This window comes from Salvelinus sp. IW2-2015, linkage group LG26 (genome assembly GCF_002910315.2).
Source record: "Salvelinus sp. IW2-2015 linkage group LG26, ASM291031v2, whole genome shotgun sequence".
Classification (NCBI taxonomy): domain Eukaryota; kingdom Metazoa; phylum Chordata; class Actinopteri; order Salmoniformes; family Salmonidae; genus Salvelinus; species Salvelinus sp. IW2-2015.
Window position 1 is genome coordinate 21,768,980 of NC_036866.1, and position 20,127 is coordinate 21,789,106.

A 20,127-nucleotide genomic window follows, 5' to 3' on the forward strand; every position below is an offset into this window, starting at 1 on the left:
AGGAACTAGTTCATATTCAAAAGATGTTTGTCACGTAATGGCTGTGCGTTCTTATGCTTCACTTGGTATTTYTGAGGGTATCTTACCAGCTCTCTCTCTGGGTCCTCGCTTGGTAATGGAGACTCATCCTGACCCCCTGCCTTGCCCTCTTTGGGCTTCTTCTTCTTGGATCCCTCCTCTGGTTCCCTAGTGCRCTCTGTGGGAGAGTCTTTATACTCCTTGCCGTCAGCACAGGAGGACATTTTTCTCCCATCTTTCACCAGCTGGTCCAGTTTTGTCTCTGAGCGTAGGGCACTTGCAGACTGTCAGTGTAAAGTGGAAATAAGGGAGGAACACATTAAGAAATGTCATTTATTATGCTACCACTTCTCCTATGCACTGCAATGAGCACCGTGTGATGCAGCTTTTTCTAAAGACATTTTTATTAGTTCTAAATAGGACAATCAACAATTACAGAAATACTATTTTCTCCCCTCCCCCCCACCCCCCCAACTCAAAGATAAAGACAAAAAACATAACAACAATCAAACATTAACAACAGAAAAAAGTCCTCACATTTCCAATAATAAAAATAAATAACAATTATAATATGTAGTCACAGATAATGCAGATTACGCTTCAACTATAGCCAATATTCACACAAAATAATAGAGAATATACAGATTTACAGTTCCAATGCTTCTATAATACCGTGTGACACAGTTGGCTGATCTGACGAAACACTGACCTGTTTTCCTCCAAGCTGACTCTTCTTCCCTGATGAGTCGTCCTTGGCAGGCTCCTTCTTGCCTTTCTTGTTTTTCTTTTTCATCTCCTCTTCTTCTCTCACTCTCTCTAGCTCCTCTTGTTGTCTCCTCTCTTCCTGTTCCCTTTCTGCCCGCTCTTGTTCCCTATCAKATTTACATACATTAACATTAACATAAACTCTACAATTACATACATAATTATTCACATTCCAGTCTGTTTAAACCATTCTCTCTAAGTCAGACACATTGCTATACCTAATATGTGCATAAGCATTTTTCATCCAATACCTGCGCTTTCGTTCTCTCAGTGCCACAAGGTGTCTGAGGTCGATGCGCTCTTTCTCCTCCTCTGGCAGGGCATCATACTCCTCCTCATCCATTTCTTGCAAGCGCAGCTTCTCCTTCTCAGCGTGCTCCCTCTGTAAGACCTCTGTGAAGGAAGGAGTGTTATTACCAGTCACTGTAGTAATTACCTTAAACTATTGTTTAGTTTAGCACAGCTCCCAGCTCCTTTGGGCTAGCTTGTCCTCACCCTCTGCCTCTCTCTGTGCCCTCTCCTTGGCCTTGAAGGCATAGTAGTTGTTGGAGAGATTGACCATGTAGATGAAGGATCTGTTGTTGAAGGCCTTGAGGATGATCTGTAGGGTGCTGCTGGGGGAGAGGCTGTACAGCGTCTCCAGCCCGTCCATCACAACACCCCGGTGACAGTCACTCAGCTGCCAGGGGACAACACATACATCCCATTCATCATCAACACTCTCGAGGATCACACAGGAGATTCATTGAGGGTCCATCCCAGACCAAAGACTGGGAGGCCCATATAGGCTCTGTGTCTCTCAGTACTGTATGTCACCTGCAGTCTCTCTGAGAGGATGTCCACCAGCAGTTGGTCTGGTAGCAGGCAGCTCATCAGGCCCAGCTCTCCCACCTGGCTCACACTGATGCTGAGCTGCCGGTGGATAGGACCACCACCCTGCACAGAAAGCAAGCACTAATAAGAGGCATTACAAACTGTGTCCTAGCTTTGATATAGTAATACACACTATCGTGATGATCAGAGTACCATTGACGGGGCGGTGGGCTGTGATCCGTCGATCCTCTTCCCTCCCACAACACTGTTCTTGTTACGTGTAGAGATGGAAGAGGCTGGAGCTTTGGGGTCAATGACTTGACTGCCCTCAGCTGTGTGTTTGGCTACAGCCTCCACACTCAGAGTACCAGCACCCTGACCAGCAGGCCCCATCACCTCCACCACAGCCTGGGCTGTACACACACACACACACACACACACACACACACACACACACACACACACACACACACACAGACATTAACACCTACAGGCTAGAAAACTACAAACACAGCATATAGCCTAGTTCGTCCACAGATAGTTTACTGTTAGGCTTTAATGCCATAAATGGCCATTTGTTTGATACAGTTATCATTGGCTGAGAGAGTGAGACACACCAAAAATACCTATCCATTAAGCTGAGACTCACCGGCCTCCTCCACCCTCTTCTGAGCATGCTCTATAGCAGCCTTGGCACATAGCTCTCGGGCCCGCAGGCCAGCAGAGGTCATCCCTGAGGACAGTGCCTCCAGCACTACAGCATCAATGCTCAGACACGCTGCACCATAGTATTTGGCCAGAGTCACTGCTGTGCCTGTTTTACCTGCACAGAGATAAATGCAAATGGTTGAAAGAGAAAACTGAGTGTTGAAAGTGTTGAAATCTTTTGGTGGATGTGCCACTCTTTACCTGAGAGGGGAGCCCCATGCACAATGATTGCGATGCCCCGGCGGTTTCGTGCAGCCTGGCCCTCAGGTGACAGGTCAATGCCCATGTGGCGTGCAATAGCTCTGGACACTGGGTTGACCTCCAGGTCCCCCACACTGGCAGTCCTGCTTTCCACTGTGTCTTTGATCAGGTCTGTGACAGAATGCAACATGATACCTGCTGTCTTTGATCTCTATAACTATTATAGTGTCCGTGGTATCCTGTGGCAAAGTTGTGTACTGTGAGCAGTGTGAGAGCTGTTCAGCTATTCTGTCTGTTTCTTCAAGGTAATCTGTACTGTTCTGAGTGTTGTTAATGTTATATATTTGGTCTTGTTCAGTACCTCCACATGGAGTCCCATCCTTGGAGGGAGCTGCCTCTTTCTCCTCCTCCACGAGTCGTTCTGGAAAGGGTGGGGTGGCTAGCTCCTCCTCCTGCTCTCCCTTGTCCCCTGCCTCAGATGCCTCCTCATCTTTAGGGTAGCCAGCCTTGGACTCTGGGGAACCAGACAACGCTCTGCGTCAGTGAGAACTTCCATTACAGATGATCCCAGATCAAATCAAAGCTTATACTGCAGCTCAAACTAGGCCCTTTACACAGTAAGTCCCAGAGCTCACCCCTATGGATTATACATGACCTCTAAATAAGTAAGCCATCAGTAAATATTAATCTACTGCTCTGCAGAGGCTCCCATTTTGTAGATATGTCTTATCCATCCTGATAAGAGATAATTGAACAGTCTGGTTGCAGAATGAGAGTGTGGTTCCACTGCAGAGCAGACCTACCATCCTCCTCCTCACAGTTGTGTTCATTGTAATAGTCGATTAGCTCAGGAGGTAGTGACTCTCCCGGGGCGCGTGGGGGCAACAGCAGGACGTTCTGGACATCATAGCCCTTCATCATACGCAGAATCTTAAGAGAGAGGGAGAGATTAAATCCAAACATTCTTTCTTAGTGCTTGAAAGGTAAGAAAACAGAAACGTCGTGGTATATCAGATCGTAACCATCCTCCTCCTCACAGTTGTGTTCATTGTAATAGTCGATTAGCTCAGGAGGTAGTGACTCTCCCGGGGCGCGTGGGGGCAACAGCAGGACGTTCTGGACATCATAGCCCTTCATCATACGCAGAATCTTAAGAGAGAGGGAGAGATTAAATCCAAACATTCTTTCTTAGTGCTTGAAAGGTAAGAAAACAGAAACGGAACAAAGGAGATAACTTAAAAGAGTTAAAAGAACCATGTCTTCCAGAGTGCACCATTAGAGGCAGTCAATTGATTTCACCTTATCTTCCTCCAGGTATTTCTTGTCAAACTCCAGGGAGTAGAACTCAATGGGAAAGGGGCAGGGGTTCCGTACGATCACTTCAGCCTCCTCTCCAGCACTGAATGGCAGGGTGGGTCCCAGCTCCAGCACAGAGGAGGAGAACTCCAGCTGGGGCTCCTCTCCCTGCCCCTGGGCCAGCAGCAACATCCTCTGGGTGCTTTGGGCCACTGACACCACCAGCCTCTGGCTGTATGCCCTCTATGGCYAACAACACAGCGGAGATGACAGTTACAGTACATCCCAGGGAAGCAACCAGACACCATCTGCAGCCCAGCCAACAGTCTCTCTCTAGCAGTATTCCCTGTTGTGTGTCTCTCCTGGACTCTAGAACATTACTTAGACCAACAAGTCATGTACTGTAGAGGCTTAACCAAGCTTTTAGTTTAGTTCAGCTAATCTCCACGAGACACCATCAAGACTCTAAGGCAGCAGACCTGTCGTTGGGGTGTGTGTGGTGTGTGTGTATCTGATGTAGGAGATCCATACTGCAGCAGAGAGAGATAATACCCTCTGTGAGTCTGGTCTCTTATCTGTGTCTCCCAGCTCAACCTGACTCCATCATTCATGAGATAGATGAGCTCTGGAAATATTGTGCAAATGTGGACATGCAGTGTTAACAGAACAGACAAGAGACAGAGACAGGGTCAAACTGTTTCTGTCATTATGAGAGAACAGTGTTCCTTGTAGTCATGACAGCTTAAATATATTGAACTGTTATGGGCCCCTGGTTTTCCTTACCCCCTCGGCTGGGCTGAATTTGACCTGGACGTTGACTCTATCTCCAGGATACAGCACGCCTGTTGAAGGTAGCATTTCAAATACCACTGGAGGAGGACACTGTTCCAATCTGGCCTTCCGTCTCAGGTGGAGAGGGATATGCTTGTCAATCTACACACAGGCCATAGACACATATTCCTTGAGTTTTTAACAATTATTAACAGGTCATAAATAACAGAGATACAATATCTATACCCTAGACTAATTAGAGAATCCCAAATGAATAACTATATGGATAACTTCATTACTGAAGAGGAATATATGTATCATGATGTCGGTATGCTCTGTAATACTAGGACATCTTATTGGTAAAGATAAAGCCCAAAATATGAATGAGAGGAGCTTGACTGCCCCTCAGTAGACTCAGTGTGGGGCCTGGGGTCTATAATTATCCTCTGAAGACACAAGACAAGAAGACAAATGAGCCAAATCCTTGCAGCTAATGCCCTTAATATCGCGTTTTAAAAGCTTTAATCCATCATAAAACACGAGATAATGAACAAAAATGCACTTAATTAGCTATTTGTGTTAACGGTAACAGCACATAATTTAGGTTAAACACACTCTATTTGAAGGTCGTGTTATTTTTTACTCTACAGTGTTGCTGCCTACTGTTTGGCTTTTCCTGCAGTCAAATGACCAAATCGCCCTCTAGTGGCCTCATAGGTGGAATGTTTTGAATATGTTATATTAATAAAATACAACGCTGAAAATCCGATGTTTCTATTTAAACGGTTTTGTTACATTTCAGTCTTCTGTGATGTATATAAAGTGTAATATTGGGATGCAAACTCAAAATGTAACACATTTCAACTCTGTATCTGACATGGTACTTGTGTCTTCTTTTTCTAAGTCCATAACCATGTGTGTGAGGTGTATACTTTTGCTTCAAAGTAGATTTTAAGACTACCAAGAAACACTCTGTGTGACCCTGATTTAGCCCACRGCAGTAAAAGGTTAAAAAGCACAAGTATCTAAAATACCAGGAGGCAATAGAGTACAGTATACTGGTGCATAAGTTGGGTAGTGTACCTTCTTCCTGGGCCGTTGCTCCTCTGCGATGCTCCACTCACAGGGGACAGGCTCGGGGTTGAACAGCTGGACGGTGGTTACCTGACACAGCCCACACTGGATGCTGTCAAACTGCAGCGTATCCGTGGAGACTGTGAGGGAGGGCATGGTGACTACGGCACACAGATGGACCTGCACTGCAGGGCCCCCAACCACCTGGTAATCACAACACACAGCATAATGACACCATGGCACATTCAGCCTGTTTGACCTTAGAAAAGATGGGTCTAAATATTTAATGTGGTGGAAAAGCAATAAAACTTCAAATACACTCAAGAAGCTTCAGAAAATAAATTGGATATAATGAAGTAGAGAACTACAGATACAGTTTCCTTACTGTACCTGTATAGGCATGACAGTGTTGATCTCCCCTAAATTCAGATTTGCTCCACGTGGGTCAAACTTCACTTCAAAGGTCTCAGTCTCACAATAGGGCAGATTCTTCACTCTATCCAGCTCTACAACAAATCCTGGGGGAAAAAAACGAATCTATTGTTAAAAATGATCCATAATATTCCCCAAACAGCCACACAGCTCCATATGTAGCTACTTTAAAGAATACTGGAGAACCTACCCGTGCCTGTGAGTGGGCGGCGGTCAGCCCGGAAGGACACAGACATGGGTCCAGTGTTTGTCACTTTGACTATGTGGTTAGGAACACTACCATGGATCACATAGCCAAAATCCAGTGTGTACTCCGGTAGGAGGAATCTAAACATGAGACACAATGAGATCCCACTTTCAGTAATGAGTCACATATACAGTATGCATAGCCATGGAGGAGAYATGGTGCATTTGCATGAGAGCCTACCTGCTAAGCTTCTTGCGCCACTTGCTAGTGGACGCAGGTGTGTCTCTATTGTCCACTTGTCTGTTCTCAACAGCCATGGCATTCTGTTTCACCAAGAGCCTCTCTACCTCCATCTGCAGCAGGGCATCATACTGCACACAGAGACAGAAATCAATTTTCACACACATCTGTCCACACAGCACAGATATCATGTCTGCCATACAAACTGAACACATTAGCTTTGTTTCGTCTTATGAAGARAATCATAATGGTGAGATCTATGTAAAAAAAWACATTTTAATACATTTTCGAATAAGGCTGTAATGTAACAAAATGTGGAAAAAGTAAAAGGGTCTGAATACTTTCCAAATGCACTGTACATGAATCAAGGTGAAAGTGCTGAGTGATTGTGATACAGTAGGTACTGACTGTAGGGATGTAGTCCTTGTCTGACAGGAGGCCATTTCCAGTAGCAGGCCGGCTGATGCCCACATCCCTCCTGTCCTCCTCCAGAGCCTCCTTGGCCTCCTTCACCACTGCAGTATACCTCTCATCATCTACACAATACAAGAATAGCGAGTTACACACTGCAACAAAACAGTTTAAGAGTATCGAGATAGACCTCCACAATGACCAAAGGCACATACTGAGCTCTCTGGGTAGGTCCAGGCACACCCTGGGGAAGATCCCCTCTCCTCTGAGAGTGATGCTCTCTGGCTCAAAGAAAGCCACCTGCAGCTGGAAAGTCTTGTGGAAGACCTCAGGGACCCCAGGGAGATAGTACACTGAAAGCTTCTGCTCTGCATTCGCCTCGGTGTAACCCTTTGAGTAATGAGAGACAAACAAAAGGTTACATAAAATACATAAAAATGGTATCCACAAGTCCATCTGGCTCTGCCAAAATCCCTTGAAAGTAACTACATAAAYGGTGTATGTAGTTACACTAAAGGATTGGTAGAGAAAGCAGACTGTAAAAGGGAGGGATCCCCTGTGCTGTGGGCTGTCTCACCATTCTGGGGATGACCAGGGGATGTCCAGGCCGAGGGTCCTCACACACATCCTTCTCCCCCAACAGAGCACTGAACTGAAAGCCCACCTTCCCTGTGTTCCTCAGGGTGATCTCTGCCTCGGCCACATGGTCAAACAACTGCAAGAGAAAGAAGAGAAGAAGAAGAAGAGCGGGAATGGATCCAAACAATGTATGCTGAGCCGGCAAGGAGAAGATTCTGCTGATTCACTCCTTTAAAAATAAAAAAATCAATAAGTCCTTGTTTGAATATCAATGATAATTGCCTGAATGCATTCATTGCATACCCAAACAGGGACGAATGAAAAACACAAGCAAAGAAAGCCAACAGAGATACCTCTATCCTTCACAAGTGAACTGGACTCAACTAACACAGCCTCAGGGTGACCATAGTACAAATACCTGAAGGCCAAAGTCTATCTCTGTTCTGTTCAGGCTGTAGGTGACTAGTGAAGCCTCTCCTTTGAGTGTGATTTCATACGTGGGGCCCTCCTCGACCTCACACAGAGCCAGAACCTGACCACTGATGTCAGCATGACCGTAAAAGGAGAAGGACACCAGCTGGCTTTCACCTGGCTGCAGCACCCCATATATAGGTAGGATATCAAACACCTGCATCAAGGAGAGAGGGGAGACATATAAGGAGGTATACAGTAGGTCAGAACAATGATAGACCGATAGAGAAAGGRAAGGGCATATGGATAGAACAATAGTGAGAGGGTAGGGGATGCACAAAGGAATAGTTGATAAGAGGTGAGAAACTTTGATTCAATACTATAATTCAATTCAACAATGTTCTCTGTTGGTCCAATGCAGCCATTTTATCTCAATATTAAATAKTTTCTGAGTAACAATTAAGTACCTTACTGTGATTGATTTCAACTAAAATGGTGAAAAATAAACAAAAATAGCTTCTTAGCTAAGATCAATTTCTCAAACAAGAATTCTGCTAGGACTGTCTGGTCTGGAGGGGAAAAGTGGGGAGGGGAAAACTGAAAACTAGCTGTTATTGGCAGAGAGGTTCGGAACTCTTTCGTATTGGTCTATTAATTAATTTACCACCTGGTGATGTCACCATGGAAGGCCAATACTCCATCCCACCAAAACAGAGAGGAAAGCTTATCAGCTGGGCACCTGATAGTGTGTACTGTACCTCCTCCACTCCAACACTGGGGTGGTCCTTTGTAGTGCGGCTTGCTGTGCCTGTGTTCTGATCAGTACTGGCTGGCCGATGTGCTGGTGAGGTCCTGTTGATCTCCTGTCTGCTGGGGTTGTAGCTGCCTCGCCCCTGGCTCTGCCTCCCCTCTGTGATGAGAGTGAGGGTGACTGGAGCTGACAGGGGATCTTTGGGAGAGCCCTTCCCCTCCTTAGTCTCATTCTCTTGGTCGCCCTTCTCTTCCTCCACCTTCTCATCCAGGAACAGTTTGGGAACCTCAATTTCCCTGAAGAATAAGTATATAATGTGTTATGTTATATCTACAGTATTGAACTGTAATAAAGACAACTCACTGGATATTCAATATTGGATCAAGTAAGGGATCCAAGTAACAGACACATTAACGAAGTAAAAAATAAAGTTTAATTAGTCTATTAAAATGAGCAATAAAATAAATCAGTGAAGGAATTCATACTAGCACAGTAAGTCCTCTCAGAAGCTTCCTGATCTTCCCCCAACAACACTCTCTCGTCTCTCTCTCTCCCTCCCCCCTCCTCGGTAGCTACATGCTTGGTACATCCATGAGGTTAATTAATTACAGAATGCTCATTAATTACTGGCATTTTAATAGAACTGCTCCAATGGACTGAAAACATATTTTGCAAGAAAGGGGACCGGACAGATGTTGCCAGACAATAAATGAGAGACAAACATGCACATTGACAGAAATGTAGTGAAATGGTGACATAGAGAAACACACAGATACATACAGAGATACAAAATACAAGGAGACATGGTGATGAAAGAGACAAAGCAGGTAGCGCCTGCAGACTATAGTAAGAGTAGGTGTTTTGGGGAGTAACAGCAGGGGGCAGTGTTGTATGGGGAATTCTATGGCAGTTCGTGCCACCAGCAAAGATCATTTAACAGGTAAAATGAATATACTCGAGGACCACTGTCAGGAGGAAGCACCATATTTTCTCTCACTATACAATATAGGATTTTAAGCTTTCTATCTTGTCCCATTGCTCTCATTTGTAAGCATTTGTGTGTGTGTGTGTGTGTGTGTGTGTGTGTGTGTGTGTGTGTGTGTGGTTTGTGTGGTGTGTGTGTGTGTGTGTGTGTGTGTGTGTGTGTGTGTGTGTGTGTGTGTGTGTGTGTGTGTGTGTGTGTGTGTGTGTGTGTGTGTGTGTGTGTGGTGTGCGTGTGTGTGCTGTGTGTGTGCATCTGTGTGTCTGTGCACGAGTGTGTGTATGTGCTGACATTCCATCATACTAATCCCCAGACACCTCAGAAGTCTCTGGAACAAATAACATTTCAATTACACGTTAATGTAGCCCACGAAGCCCAATGCCTTTTCAAAGATTGTCTGAAGTGAAGACCCTCTAGGGAGACGCCTGAAATGATTATTCTCTGCTATAATTGGGCTAGATGCTGACAATCCAGTTCTTCAACCATTTGGAATTATTTCCAGTTAATGTGAAGTTTAAAAAATTGGATTCTATATGCAGTCACTATCGTATGAAATAAGCCTGCTGTGAATCTCTGATCTCAAATATCTCTCTATATGTTGGCATGATATAAATACATTATATTGCTCATTCTATTCAGATACAGGGTGCAAGTACTGGAGCTTGGTGAACGGCAGGATCAGACCTGTTTGAGTCCACTCTGATGTCAATGTTTCTATTTTTGGACAGGTCCCATCGTGTATCCCTCTCCTCCTCATGTGTGGTCACTCTTCCCTCACTCATGTTGGTCTGCTCAGGAAACCTGAGGAAGTGAAATCCATCAGCASCAAATCAGAAATGGACAGCAAGGCCAACTGTCCGTCAGCAACATATACACCGTAAATCAGTTAGCTAAGCGGATGAAAATGGTGCAATAATAATAGCAGGATCACCAATGATTGAATTACTGATAGGTATTTAATTAGCAGGTTGGCCTGTGCATTGTGTAAACCAAGTGAATATTGATAGGAAGGGGCATCCACTTCTAAGGGGTGGGTCTGGAGAAATGAAAAGCAGGAGGCTGAGTGATAAATCTTCAATGGCCTGCACTTTAGCCCCACGGACAGCACTATTGATTCTTCTGAGGCAGGACATGGCAGCAGCTGAAGAACAATTAAAAACGATAAAAACTCAACAATACGCTGCCAGAGATTGGAGCTGTATTGACAGCTCAGATATAACATCAGAGCCAGCATGGACCTTTTGACTACTTTGAGTGCTTAGAGTGTAGTATCTTTTCTTTTCTAGTTCACTTATAACAATTTCTACAATCAAATTATTTTGRAGAAAATCTGTTATCTGTACACACTACAGAAACCCTGCTGTGATCACAAAAAGCAGAACATCATTGATATGGAGTCTATATATCTCGGTGCATAATGAACTGATATCTACTGAAGGCAACTGCATATTGTGTAGCTGCTTGAGGTTCATATTCCCTCAAAATAGATAGCTTGAAATAGTAGCCAAATAGTTGTAGTGTAACAGATTGGATCCCTTCTTGACTGGTGTGAGGAGATTAAGGGAGTGTGGTGCTGAGTAGTCACTTCCAAGGACAAGCTTTTGGACTGGTTTACATTGTGTTCTCAAGATGGATCCAAGGAATGGCTGCCAAGGTAGAGATGTAGATGAAAATAGCAATATGTGTGCACCGTCAGTAGATCAAACTTTTTATTGAAGGGTCTCAGATAATTTTTTTCCTGTTGGTTTCCTTAGAGAATGGCTGGATTTGGCTTTACTAAAGGTGCAATCAGCTTGCTTTTCCCATCTCAGACAACTTTAAATCCATAATCCCAGAGGTGGCCACTCCAGTACAGTACAGTATGATATGTGCTTACACATTTCAAACACAGTTTACAGGAGTGGAACTTCGTATCAGCCTCTTAGGAGGAAGGAAAGTGGCTTGATGAGCAGTCTGATGCTCAGCATCTTTTCAGTTGAGGGGGAAATTAACAGCTTGATTAAATGGAGTCTTAATAAGGAGTTCCTTTCCTCGGCAATGCCAGCTGCTTCAGCACCATCTGTCCCCTCCTGGYACTACATGAAAACTGGAGCCCTCCTATGCCTCAATAGAATCTCAAATAAACAGTGGAACCACAATAAACAATATCCCCAACCATTTATAACAATAAGCCATCCAATATAGGGAAGGTAATGAAGTGTTTAGGAGTACACACACAAAGGTCAGGGATATTCTCTGCTTAAATCTTGAGTTTTCTTTCCCAGGAATGGTGGCTAAACAAGTCTAACAGTGACGTTGTTGAGGTGGACAAGGCTCTCTACCTGATATTGTACTGTTGCTGGTCGACCAGGAAGGCCCAGTGGTAGGACACAGACAGAGGGCTGCAGTTGGTCATGGTGAGCTGGCGCTGAACCTCGGTGTGGTTCAGTACACAGCCAAAGTCCAGGGTCGCGCTTGAGAAGTGCAGGTTGGGGAAGTGAACKTCTCCCCTCAGGCCCACCGTGTCCTGCTGAGGATGGTCTGAGTAGCGCACCTCCAGCACCTCCTCAGCCACCCGCGTCATACTGTCCTGGCGGTATAAGGGGTCGAAGCGCACCCACTGCTCCGTCTGCACTCCTACAGCCAGTACCAAAGTCTACCAACACAGAGACATGGACATAATATGGTACCTGCCCCTCAATACTAGGCACAGATACCCACCTAAAAAATTTAAATAATCAACCGTGTCAGATTATGTTAAGTATGAACCAAGGCTATAATCCATGTGATGTATTGTACAAGTATTGCCTGCAGAAGGATGTACCTTAGAAGTGACACAAGTGTGATCACTATCGTGGTCAGACAGACCAAAGGGCTCAGCCAGAGTGAGCTGCAGAGAGAGGGCCAGAGACGACACATTCCTCAGGAGCAGCTTTTGGTAGAGAGGAAGCAGAGAGACACCTGGAGCCTGCAGTGGGGGCACCAACAGTCACACACACATTAGAAAAGGAAAGATAAGACTGATTGTGAAGATTAATTAAATAAGTTAAGAGTAACTACCGGTATTCAATACAGTAAACTCTAGAGACTGGGAGTCAATTGACTATAATGTCCATATAAAAGCTGCCCTGTAGTTAATAACTTCTTAAAGGTTAAGCAAAGCAGAAATAACTCAATCTATAATCTCTATCTATCACTTTCTTGTGTGGGCAACACAATTTACAGCAGGCCTTATACATCTGCAATTCATTCGCAGCCTCTCTCCCTCCTCCTCTCAACTCTACTGCATTTCTTATCCCTTTATTTCTTGCTGTCTCTCCTTACCCATTCCCCCCCTCTCCCTCTCCATTCCTTCCCCCATCCCATTTCCCTCTCTCTAATTGCTTTATCCCGGAGAGCTCTGCTGCACAAGCAGCCTGTAAATCTAGAGGCAAGGCTGTCAACACATAGATGAATGGGACAGAGTCAGATAAAAGAATTCCACTGAAATAAATTATAATTTTCATTTCTGAAAGGCTGATCAGCAACAGAACCTGAAAGCAGCTTCCAGGAGATGTTAGGTATGTGTAAAAGTATGCACAGGTTCAGCATGATAAGGGGCGTTAATACAAACATTGCGATAGAGTTTGTGCTAGTGATAATAAAAGTAAAATAGGGGGGACAGGAAATCATTTAATTATGATGATAGTGGTGACGCCTCATTCTTTCTCTCATTCAGAATTCAATCATTCTGATGATATGAGATGGAGAGTGCAAAGTGCTTTTTGCTATCCCCATAGAATCCTTGAAAATAGCTTAAACCCAAGTTCATCTTCCAATAGGCATAATGTGTATTCAGGTTTAAGCATACTGCAATAAGTGGACTAATTTTGGTTTTGAGCCGAACCCCTCTGGTCAACAACTTCCTCTCCTGTCCACTGGGTCCATATATTATTGGTTACACTAACATAATCTGGGGCAAAGCTTTGTGCTCTGTCAGAACCATTGCCATCTTCACATCATAAATCAGGAACGAACTGGTGCAGAAGTATACACTATAATTTCCTTAGGAGATAATCACTATGATCCAGCTTCATGGAGCAATGGACTCCTGACACTGGAGCTGGAGAACATCGAATAAACACAATGTCTCAACAGAACTCAATCATTGATCTGCTGAACACTGAATGCCTTCAATGAACAAATGATTGATGTGAGGTCTAATGTTTCAAGCCAGTGTTTCCCATAGGATTTTTTTCAGCAGCGGTGGCAGAGTTAGTAGGGGGGATGGGTCTTCCTGCGGGGCGGCGGACGGGGTCATCCTGTGGCATACATCTATACATCTACATTATATATACAATTTTTTTTACAGTGGCAGCCATGATTTAGCAGTGACGGTACYCCGCTGCTAAATGCATATAGGGGAAACACTGCAAGCATTATGAAATATGTGTCATTGGGCATGGATGGCTACACCATGACTGTAGAAACTTATGAGAAGAATTCCATGCACTAAGGCTTCAATGCACTTGCACCAATGCTTGTTTCTGCTATGTAAGGTGTGAGCAGAGAGGCAGCAAATGTGGGTGATGGGTGATTGGTGTCACACACCTTCTCCACATAGAAGCTGAGCTGCTGGGAGGAGATGTCCAGGATGGGTGAGACAAACCGACATGTGACGTCCACCGTCATGATGCGCTCCTTCCCACTCTGGTGACCTAGGATGGCGTGACACACCAGCCTCTCTCGGACCACCTTGGTTAGAAACACAGGTATTTTGTACACACATCCCATTAGCTCAAGACAACTGTAAGAATATTTTAAGATAATACACAACGCAGTGGACTAGAGGTCAATAGGGAATTAACGATCAATGGAAAAAGTTGTTTTTCAGTTCAACATCTGTTTAGAATCTGTGTAGGGGTTTKAGTCCTGGACTCATAGCTACATGTGGCAAGTTCTCATTGGTTCGAATTSTCTATACATTGAACCTGAAACAGGATACTTGGTATTTGACCATTGGCCCAATTTTACTGCAAGGAATTCTAATTGGTCAACCACAAGCTAGGGATGGGTTTTATAACTTACATCCTGTCTCTTTGTTCTGTGGAGAATCACTGAGGACAGGGAAGAAAGAACATCTGTCATCTACTTCCCAGCATAACAATTTTAATTTTTTTCTCTTTGAATAAACCTATTTTTCTACCCCTGATTTGCTTTGGGGTCTGTGTTATTGAAGAATAACATCAACTGCTAACACAACCTTTATACCGGCAGATACAATTCTGCACTTAAGCTCAGCTTTTGACCTTGTTTAGGTATAAATGTGACATAGTTTCCTATAACTACCCAACAGAAATACAGCCCTGCCAAAGCTTTTCTGAGACATAGCCACGCTCTGCTATGCCTGGGCTTTCCTGAATTACAACTCCACAATAGCCATTCAAAGATATAAGGGATCAGCAGAGGCTGCAGTGGCGTGGGCTTATCTCTGGTTCTTGTTTCTTTCCCTCTCCTTCTTTCAATCAATAGGCATCCCAGTAATACCCCAGAGAAGAAGTCAACACCCAGGCCTGTGCAGTGTTACTTGGGGAAGATTCTACACCTTTATCTCTGTAGAATTCAACCTTGAACCCCCTGTGTCGTGATCTAATATGCTAGCTAAGAGTGCACTGACTGTATTTCACATGTTTGTTCAAATGTTAGCAAATGTTAATAACCAGCTGTGTTTACTATCATCAAACACTGGTAATGCTCCACTAAATGGAACTGGTTTGGCTGAACAAACTGGAGTTCATAAAGGTATAATATGGTGAAACATAGTAGGTCTTGGGAAGAAAATCCAATAATTTATTCAAAGTTCAACAACTTTAGGTGTTGAGGAAGACCATTGTCGTCAATGTCGACTCCAACGCATTTTCCCCCCATAACACACAATGCACGATCCGCATAGATTTTCATTGAGAAGCATTCCGTATGTGTATTTTGAGGGAGTGTSTATGTTTCTAGATCTCAACTGAATATCTAGGTTGTGTCTGACAGAGGAGTGTTTTCAACCATTGTCTCATGTTCCCACCTTGGGAGAGTCAGAGGAGCCCTCCAGCACCATGTCGGCAGTGTGTCCCGGGGCCAGCTCCATACGCATGGGGTGCAGGCTGAAGACTGGCCCATCTACAGGTGGGGGTACCAGGGAGCTGCGACCCTTTCCCTCCCTGGTGGTGTTGGCGGGTGGGGGAACTCTTCGGCGAAACTGGGGGTACCCCTCCGTTGTCCAGTACAGCTGGTGGGAGCGGCGACCTCGGTTGGTCACTCTAAAATGGTACTGACATGGACCAGAGCTGGGGATGAGAGGACAGAATACAAGGTTTCAGGGGGAAAGAATAAAAAGGATTTGAATGACTGACTTGACTGAATATGTAAAGTATGCACTTCCAAGTATTTCCTCACTCGTCGCTATGCCTACCTGAAATGGGCTCCCAAGTCCAGACTGGGGGCAAAAGGGCGGTTGGTGACAATAGTAGTGCCCTTGCCAGTAGCAGAGAGAGGGATGGTGTGTGTTTCACTATTCTGGATGGACAGGTGCAGCTTGTCCTGGAAATGCAGGGTGTCATCCAGGTGAGCCACTAGCCTCAGCTCCAGCTTCCCCTGGGGTGGAACCTCTCCCTCACTTGGCTCCACCCGCCACAGAGACCTGCTGCGCACCTGGAAAAATACAGTGGACTTCTGTTACATAGGTTCTAACATTTGAGGTGGTAATAGAAAAAGAATACCGTATAAAGTATGCAGTGAGCCAAAACAAATGCACGATAGATTCACTGATTAAACATCCTCAGGTTAGCCAAACATCCAGGAGGTTAGCCAAAGGCAACAACAGGCATTGAACCCTTTTATGATTAGGCCAATAGAGACGATATGTTCAATTAAACTGTATTATTGGCCCATTCTTACAGAGGGTCTGAGTGCTTTAGATTGAGAAATAAAACAAGGGCAGCACACAAGAAGCAATTTGACACCTTTAGCAGATCCTTATCTGGCTCTAGAGCCATGCAGTGTTTTACAATGAGAGGCCATGTAGTAATAGCATGTCCGGGCTCCCTCCAGTCTCTTCCCTACTTATACTGTCTTATCTGTGGYCCTCTTGGGAGCCTGGTGGAGGCAGAGGAAGGCTACAGTGGGGAAGCTCACTCATCTATCAGTTTTACAGAGAATGTGAAGCTGCTAATTGAAACAATAACAGACAGGCTGAGGTTTTATCAGATCAACGGCCCAAAAGCTGTGTTGATATAGATACAAGGATCACCCCGCTATGCTTGTTTTTCACTAATAGTCTTCCTTCTAATTCAGTTTGAGAATTGGATCTTTATCTGAAAGTACGTTTCATCTAAAGAGAAAAAGCTGAGAAACCTACTTTCCCCATCCTATTCTGCTCCATTCCAGATTTCTGATCGATTTGAATGAATTTACATTCAATAAGGAACTAATCTAAAAAGAAGACACATTAATCTTCTCTACAACCACATCTTCAGCCTTGTTCACATCACGAGATAAGCCCAAAGTGCACCAGCAGCTCTCTATATCTTAGCTATTAGCTGAAAGAGGACTAAAATCAATTCTCCATGCAGCAGCATCCTGATTGATACACATAATGCTTTAATTGGGATATTCTGACTGAATCCAGCTCTGGGACACTGGATTGGGCTTTCTGATTGATGATGCTTTATTTCACCACCACACTGGAGGCCTCATCCAACTATCTGGATGCTTCCATGGACTAAGCAGAATCATCACAATTGACTGCCATCATGACGTTTGCTTTTGAACAGCAACCAACCAAAGAACCTGAATGAGCTCAGTGTTTGCAGGGGGCTTATCTTATATAACAAACTCGCTAGTCTACAAACTAGATAAGCAAGGGCAGTAATACTCACTTTTTTTTTTTACAACATGCAACTTCCTTACACTGACATTGTGCAATGCACTGGATTTAATTGGAGTTTCAGTGTGTGTTCGAGTGTGGAGGAGACCTTATTGAACAGAGCATGGTCTGCTGGCGACAGAAAATCTGAATGTTACTAGCAGTCATGTAGAACCAACCGATCATTCAGACATAAACATATTCTGTCAGCCTGTAAGACAGAATGAGGGTAAATTTTTAGGAAGATGACGAGTCATAATGAACATATTCTAATAGACTCTCTACACTCTTTTGGAACCCACAAAAAATGGTTATAAAATGGTTCTTCGGCTGCCCCCATAGGAGAACCATTTTTGGTTCCAGGTAGAACCGTTTTGGGTTTCATGTTGAACCCTCTGTAGAAAGGATTGGACATGGAACACCTGCAACCAAAAAATTATTATTCAAAGGGTTCTCCTATGGGGACAGCCAAAGAACCCTTTAAGGCTCTACACAGCACCTTTTTTTCTAAGAGCATACACTACAGTGTATTTCATATTCACTTGCAGTTCAAAGTGGGATGTCAGCTCACTACAGATAGACCTGCAGAGAAAGGGGAGTAAACTGCCCTTGAGACAATGATCCACTACACTTCACATAGAAGACACACGCTAACCATCCATGTGAGCCTTGTGTTAATTTTGGAGTCATCTGATCTTTTTTCCACTAATTGGTCTTTTGACCAATCACATCAGATATTTTTCAGAGCTGATATGATTGGTCAAAAGACCAATTAGTGAAAGAAACATCAGAATTGGGCTGCCTGTGTAAACACAGCCTGAGCGTCATAGTTCACTTTCTCAGGCTTTATGTGGCAGAGAGATAGTGAGAGATGAGCCGCCGGTCGATACAAAGGTGATCATGGAGGGGTGTCTTCGCTGAGAGGGGGAACTGAGTGAAGAACAACCCAGCTGAAATTTCAATAATCAGATCAGACTTGCATTAGAGAGGTTTAATAAAATTTATTATTTTGAACCATGGCATGTGAAATGCTGCGTTTACACAGGCAGCCCAATTCTGATATTCTTTTCACTAATTGGTATTTTGACCAAGCAGATCAGCTTTGAAAAAGATCTGATGTGAAAGATCTAATGTGATTGGGAAAAAGATCAGAATTGGGCTGCCTGTGTAAACACAGCCAAGGAGGTTTAAAATGGAAACCACTGCAAAACTCAGTAGATTGAACAGTATAGTGCCATCACGAACAGTCGAGAATATACTAATGACAAAGTACAAATAGAATGTATACTTTGTTTTTAAATCTTTCACATTCTTTTGCTATCCAGTATTACGTCCCACTGGGCAAAGGCTGGTTGAATCAACGTTGTTTCCATGTTATTTTAGCAAATACATTCAATGTGATGACATTGAATGAACGTGGAAAACTGATCGGTTTTTWAAAAAGTAATCAATGTAAAGGAATTTCGTATTTCTTTTCACCCAACTTTTAATCTAAATCCAATGACATGGTGACATTTTTTGTTGATTTCACATTGGATTCACGCTAGTTGACAACTCAACCAAATGTAAATCAAAACTAGATTGTGAACTGACGTCTGTGCCCAGTAGGCTGGCTCTTTGCCATGCTATCGATCGACTCCAATATAATTCTGGAAGAATCACCAACGATTGATGCTTGAAATTGCTCTGTAAAAACTCCTGCCTTATCAACACACAGCTCTGCGGCCTTGGAGGACAAAAGAGTGTTCGCACATTTCCACAGCACTGCACTTTAAGGATTTAAGCAGCAATCCAAGATACCATGCTGTGTTTGTGTGTGGTGTGTGTGTGTGTGTGTGTGTGTGTGTGTGTGTGTGTGTGTGTGTGTGTAGACTACAGTACTAGAAGGCCCCAGCATAGCAGGGTTCCAATCAAAAAAGAGGCATCAAACAGAAATAGAGACAGAGCAAACACTATACTCAGTGGATTCATTAGTAACACAATGTACAGTATGTGTAATAGAACAAACCCACATTACTGTGTAAAACATCTTAAGGCGAGAGTAAACAAAGCCCCATCTATCGCAAAAAGTCTGCAGAATTAATGAATTGAAGACGATGAAATTCTGATTGTTATGTTTCTAATTTGTGCCTATTGGTAAAGACTATGAAGATTCAGGAAGACTGATGTAACACGGTAATAAAGGAAGGGCCATGGAGCAAATGTAAAAGTCTGATGAGTTGCTATTGGGATTAGATTGCACTGGCAGCCTGATATCTAGAAAGCTAACAAAGCATTGAACCAATTAACTAATTAATTACACACTGAATTAGGTTAGAAATGAATCAGAGGCAGCATGTAGCAGAAAATGAGCAGAGGGAAACAGAGCCAACGGTTAAAGGGAGAGAGAATTTACCCTTGTTAAGTTTGACCCACCATTTGAGCCACAAAGCGTGCTGGTATCGGGGACTGGTTTGCGAGCTGCAGTGTTCTGGAGACATCGGTCAGAACTGGTATGCTGCCAAAGGCCACCTCTGTTGTCATCACATGGACTACCGGACCCTCCCCAATGCAGGACAGTTGCAGGTTCTATGGAATTACAAGAAATTAGAGGGACCAGGGGTATAAATGCAAGG

General features: G+C 43.9%; 1 protein-coding gene across 1 annotated transcript in view; it reads right to left on the reverse strand.

The window, feature by feature from the left end:
• The window catches only part of hydin (HYDIN axonemal central pair apparatus protein), a 73,975-nt gene that overhangs the window by 18,108 nt on the left and 35,740 nt on the right, over window positions 1-20,127 (reverse strand). The window contains exons 18-45 of the mRNA XM_023972079.2: window positions 19,928-20,080; window positions 16,061-16,299; window positions 15,674-15,935; window positions 14,209-14,352; window positions 12,443-12,586; window positions 11,961-12,274; window positions 10,324-10,440; window positions 8,665-8,953; window positions 7,914-8,123; window positions 7,494-7,631; window positions 7,132-7,306; window positions 6,914-7,041; window positions 6,506-6,636; window positions 6,269-6,405; window positions 6,037-6,164; window positions 5,656-5,850; window positions 4,585-4,734; window positions 3,805-4,044; window positions 3,528-3,654; window positions 2,867-3,019; window positions 2,506-2,676; window positions 2,246-2,419; window positions 1,810-2,009; window positions 1,600-1,719; window positions 1,279-1,462; window positions 1,035-1,176; window positions 728-890; window positions 87-302 (exon numbers count right to left, since the gene is read on the reverse strand). Of these exons, the coding sequence (XP_023827847.2) occupies window positions 87-302; window positions 728-890; window positions 1,035-1,176; window positions 1,279-1,462; window positions 1,600-1,719; window positions 1,810-2,009; window positions 2,246-2,419; window positions 2,506-2,676; window positions 2,867-3,019; window positions 3,528-3,654; window positions 3,805-4,044; window positions 4,585-4,734; window positions 5,656-5,850; window positions 6,037-6,164; window positions 6,269-6,405; window positions 6,506-6,636; window positions 6,914-7,041; window positions 7,132-7,306; window positions 7,494-7,631; window positions 7,914-8,123; window positions 8,665-8,953; window positions 10,324-10,440; window positions 11,961-12,274; window positions 12,443-12,586; window positions 14,209-14,352; window positions 15,674-15,935; window positions 16,061-16,299; window positions 19,928-20,080 (4,944 nt within the window). The remainder of the gene's footprint in view (window positions 1-86; window positions 303-727; window positions 891-1,034; window positions 1,177-1,278; window positions 1,463-1,599; window positions 1,720-1,809; window positions 2,010-2,245; window positions 2,420-2,505; window positions 2,677-2,866; window positions 3,020-3,527; window positions 3,655-3,804; window positions 4,045-4,584; window positions 4,735-5,655; window positions 5,851-6,036; window positions 6,165-6,268; window positions 6,406-6,505; window positions 6,637-6,913; window positions 7,042-7,131; window positions 7,307-7,493; window positions 7,632-7,913; window positions 8,124-8,664; window positions 8,954-10,323; window positions 10,441-11,960; window positions 12,275-12,442; window positions 12,587-14,208; window positions 14,353-15,673; window positions 15,936-16,060; window positions 16,300-19,927; window positions 20,081-20,127) is intronic.